This window comes from Chelonoidis abingdonii, chromosome 17, assembly GCF_003597395.2.
Source record: "Chelonoidis abingdonii isolate Lonesome George chromosome 17, CheloAbing_2.0, whole genome shotgun sequence".
Classification (NCBI taxonomy): Eukaryota; Metazoa; Chordata; order Testudines; family Testudinidae; genus Chelonoidis; species Chelonoidis abingdonii.
This window is the reverse complement of record NC_133785.1, coordinates 40694252-40699229: the sequence shown is the minus strand read 5'-3', so window position 1 is coordinate 40699229 and position 4978 is coordinate 40694252. Positions and strand designations below refer to the sequence as shown.

Below are 4978 nucleotides of genomic sequence, written 5' to 3'. Positions count from 1 at the left end.
CCCCAGCCCTGCCCTCAGGCCCTGCCCAGTCCCCTGACGTGGCCCCCAGCTCCCTTGCAGAGAGCCCCATTGCCTAGACTGCCTGGCCTGTGTGGGGCCCAGGAGCCCTGGCCCGCTCTGCCCTCCTGGGCCAAGCCATCCCCATCCAGCCCCCAGGGTAGGTGGCTGCCTCGGGAGGGCTGAGCCAGGGGCCTGGGGGCAGGGGGGCCGAGCCAGGGCTCTGGGGGGCAGGGCTGGGGATCAGGGGGCTGGCAGAGACGGGCCAGGCTCCGACGCCATACGGCCCCTGTGTTCCCCTAACCAGGAGAGGGGCCAGCAGCCATGTGGGGCTGGGGTCCCTGGGGCCCCATCCTTCCCTTGCTGACTCACCGGCCGGACCCACCCTGGCCTGGCCCTTTGCCGCTGGGCCCTGCCAGACGGAGGCGGCCGAGTCCTTGGCAGCGACCGGGCTCGGAGGGGGCCTTGTCCCGGCCCCACGGAGCTCACAGCCCCGTCTCCGCAGGCGTGGAGCACGTCAGCATCCGCCTGGATCTGGAGGCCGAGTTCCACTTCACCCACCTCATCATGACCTTCAAGGTGGGTCCCTGCCTGGGGCGGGCGTGGGGCGTCCTGTGGGGCCATGCCACCCTCCTGCGGGCACGGGGCCCCTCGCCAAGACCCGTCCTCCCCTGGGACATGGGGGACAAGCCAGCCTCCCAGAAGCCACCAGCCCTGTCCCTTGGCCGCCCCCCACCTGTCCCCACGCCTTGCCCCACCCCGCGCCAGGCCGGGGGCTCCCTCCCCTCCCCCGACGCCCTGCCCACGCCAGGCCGGGGGCTCCCTCCCCTCTCCCGACACTCTGGCGGCTCCCTCCCCCAACGCCCTACGCACACTATCCTGGGGTCTCACTCCACTCCCCCGACACCCCACTTGTGCCACCTTTGGGGCTCCCTCCCCTCCCCCGATGCCCTGCCCATGCCAGGCCGGGGGGTCCCTCCCCTCCCCCGACACTCTGGCGGCTCCCTCCCCCAACGCCCCGTGCACACCATCCTGGGGTCTCACTCCACTCCCCCGACACCCCGCTTGTGCCACCTTTGGGGCTCCCTCCCCTCCCCCGATGCCCTGCCCATGCCAGGCCGGGGAGTCCCTCCCCTCCCCCGACACCCTGGCGGCTCCCTCCCCCAACGCCCCGCATGCGCCATCCTGGGGTCTCACTCCACTCCCCCGATACCCTGCTTGTGCCACCTTTGGGGCTCCCTCCCCTCCCCAGATGCCCCTCCCCCGACACTCTGGGGGCTCCCTCCCCTCCCCCGACGCCCCGCCCGTGCCATGCTGGGGGCTAACACCCCTCCCCTGACACCCTGCTTGTACCATCCTGGGGACTCACTCCCCTCCTCCAACACCCCACCCGCTCCACCCTGGGCTCACTCCCCCCCCAACGCCCTGGGGGTTCACTCCCCTCCCCCGATGCCCCGCCCGCGCTATGCTGGGGGCTCACACTCCTCCCCCAACACCATGGCGGCTCACTCCCCTTCCCTGATGCCCTGCTTGTGCCATCCTGGTGGCTCATTCCCCTCCCTAACACCCTGGGTGCTCACTTCCCTCCCCCATGCCCTGCCCGTACCCATGCTGGGGGCTCACACCCCTCCCCGATGCCCTGGGGGCTCACTCCCCTCCCCCGATGCCCCGCCCGCGCTATGCTGGAGGCTCACACTCCTCCCCCAACACCATGGGGGCTCACTCCCCTTCCCTGATGCCCTGCTTGTGCCATCCTGGTGACTCATTCCCCTCCCCTGACGCCCCGGGGGCTCATTCCCCTTCCCTAACACCCTGGGGGCTCACTCCCCTCCCCCAATGCCCTACCCGTACCCATGCTGGGGGCTCACACCCCTCCCCGATGCCCTGGGGGCTCACTCCCCTCCCCTGACGCCCCACCTGTGCCACCCATTTGCCTGCCCCCCCCCAGCATCTCACCCTGCCATGCTGGGGGATGCCCAGCTCCTCTCTCCCACCGCCCCGCCCGGGGCCCTGCTGCGGTGCACCCAGCCCCCCCATGTCTCTCCCCCAGACTTTCCGCCCGGCGGCCATGCTGATCGAGCGCTCGGCGGATTTCGGCCGCACCTGGAAGGTTTATCGCTACTTTGCCTATAACTGCGCGTCGGCCTTCCCCAGCGCTGCCCCCGGGCCCCTGCACAGGGTGGACGATGTCATCTGTGAGTCCCGCTACTCAGACATCGAGCCGTCCAGCGAGGGGGAGGTGAGTGGGGTCTTTGGACTGGCCCTGGCCCGTGTCCGGGGGTTGGGCGAATGCTGGGCTCACCGTGGGCCTTTGAGATCCTGCGCCCGGCGCGGATGTTTCCCCGAGCACGAGCCGGCCGAGGCACCGGGGCTCAGTGCAGACCAAAGTCCTGCTGAGCTCTCGCATGGGAACGAGAAGAGGAAATCAGTGAGCTGCCATTGGGGGTGGGAGATGGGGCTGAACTGTTCCCCCAGCTCTCCTCTGGGGTCCTCCGAGAGAGATGCTGGGGGAAAAACCTGGCTTCTCTGTCAGCTTCATCCCCTCCATGTCCTGGGACCCCAGCTTCACCATAACGTCACTGGGCCTTCACCAGCCTGGTCCCGGTCCTGGTCCCGAGGTCCGGCCCGACCCTGACTCCGGTCCCAGTCCTGAGGGCCGACCCGGACCCCAGACCCTGGTCCTGAGGCCAACCCGGACCCTGGTCCCGGTTCTGGTCCCGAGGGCCGGCCCGACCCTGACTCCGCTCCCAGTCCCGAGGGCCGGCCCGAACCTGGTCCCAGTCCCAGTCCCAGTTGCGAGGGCCGGCCTGACCTTGACCCCGGTCCCGGTCCCGGTCCCGAGGGCCATCCTGACCAGACAAAGGAGGAAGCCAGAGGACGTCACCTCCACCGGTTCCAGCTTGATCCCAAACAGCAAGGGGAAGGGAGATCTGCCCCCCCACCTTCTGTCTTCCCTTCCCTTCTGTCTGAGCGGAGGCTGCCTGGCCGCCAGGCCTGGGCACGGGCAGAGGCTGGTGGAAGCTGGGCTCGGAGCGCCTGGCGCTGGGCCGGTTGAGGCTGCGGATGGCTGCTCGGCTGCCTGGGCCTGTTTCCCGCTGGCTCAGGAAGTCAGGAGCCAAGCCAGAAGCTGCATTTTCTCCTTGCTGGTCTGGTCTCCCCGTCCCCTCCTGGGCGCTCGTCGGGCTAGGAGGGGACTGATCAGTCCCAGCCACGTCCCTTCTCTCCAGGGGAAGGGTGGCAGCGGCCGAGAGACGCTCAAACATGGGAGCCTCCCAGCTAACGGGCAAGGGGCCAGGCTGGGCCGGGCCTGCTCCCCTGGGGTGCGTCTGGCCTGGGGCCCGAGCCAAGCTGGGGCTGGTGTGCCACTGGCCAACGCTGGGCAGTGAAATGAGCACGACAGGCCTGCACCCTGCCCCCGCCGGGGGCCCCTGGACTGTCCCGCAGCCGGCCCTGGGACTGAGGGGCCTTTCCCCGTATTTCAGGTCATCTACAGAGTCCTGGACCCAGCCATCCCCATCCGAGACCCCTACAGCCCGGCCATCCAGGGTGAGTCCAGCTCACGCCATGGCTCTGCCCCAGCGGGACGACGCAGGGAGATCCCGGCCCAAGTCTCAGCAGCGCAGGAGGGGGGATCCAGCCCTGAGCACAGGCACAGCCTGGGGGGGCAGGGGGCCTGGGGAGGCACGAGGGGTCCTGAGGTGGGGTGGGGGGATCCTGGCGGTGTGGAGGGTCCTGGGAAGGGGCAGGGAGGTTCCTGGGCGGGTCCTGGGGAATCAGGGTGGGGGGCTTCTGGGGCAGACGTCACCCACTGCAACGCTCCAGCACAATGCTGGGGAGGGACAGGTGGATCCAGCCCCTGGGCCTGTGCTGCTCTGTGCTGCTTTTCGCCCTGGTCTCCTGGGGTCCCTCCCCACACATGGGCTTCCCCGGCCACCCCCTAGGAGATGGGCTGGGTCCCCCCCAGCATTGTGCTGGAGCGTTGCAGTGGGTGACGTCTGCCCCCAGATCTTCTGCGCGTCACCAACCTGCGAGTGAACCTGACCCGGCTGCACACGCTGGGCGACAACCTGCTGGACTCGCGGCGGGAGATCCAGGAGAAATATTACTATGCCCTCTACGAGCTGGTGCTGCGCGGGAGCTGCTTCTGCTACGGCCACGCCTCCGAGTGCGCGCCCGTCCCCGGCGCCCAGGCCAACGTGGAGGGCATGGTAGGGGCTGCGCTTCCCCCACTCTGGGAACGGCCCGAGCCGAACCCCGCGGGCTGGGTGGCAGCCTGGCTGACGGGCGTGGGCTGGCTTGGCCCAGGGTGGATGTGGGTCTTGGCCCCCTTTGCATTGGCAGGGCATGGCCCCAAGAGCGCCCGCTGCCTGGCGCAGCTTGACCCCGTTTGCAGAAGAGTCTGAGAACTGAACGGCCTGGAGGCCACGCTCCCCTGGGAGTCTAGCTGGGGCAGCAGGGACAGCACTGCGTGCCCTGGGCCCGACCGGGCAGAGATTGGGGCTAGCAGGGCCGTGGCATGTCTCTCACACCCCACCCCCTCGGCAGGTGCATGGCAGGTGCGCCTGCAAACACAACACGCAGGGCCTGAACTGCGAGAAATGCAACAGCTTCTACAACGACCTGCCCTGGCGCCCGGCTGAGGGGCGCAGCACCAACGCCTGCAGGAGTGAGTGCCAGGCGGGGCGGCCAGGCGGGGAGGCCAGGCACGGGCAGCGGGGCAGATAGCATGGTTGGGTCCGACGCCCAGTCCCCTGGCCACGCTGCCCGCCACAGTGCCCAGACCGCAGCTCACAGCCACCAACTATGCCACCTGGGCCCCTGGCCCACTGCCCAGCCACACCACCCAGTACCCCTGGCACCCACCTCAGCCCCCCGGCCGTCCCCAGCAACCCAGACAGCCTCCCCAGCTCCACAGCTGCCCGGCCCCAGCCATCACGCCACCTACCAACTGTGCTGCCCAGCCAGCCCCCAGCCCTAGCTA

At 69.7% G+C, this 4978-nt stretch overlaps 1 protein-coding gene across 1 annotated transcript in view; it reads left to right on the top strand.

Moving 5' to 3' along the window:
- The window catches only part of LAMB2 (laminin subunit beta 2), a 133804-nt gene that overhangs the window by 84348 nt on the left and 44478 nt on the right, over positions 1–4978 (top strand). The window contains 5 exon segments of the mRNA XM_075073333.1: positions 442–576; positions 2048–2236; positions 3480–3543; positions 4003–4205; positions 4543–4663. Of these exon segments, the coding sequence (XP_074929434.1) occupies positions 442–576; positions 2048–2236; positions 3480–3543; positions 4003–4205; positions 4543–4663 (712 nt within the window).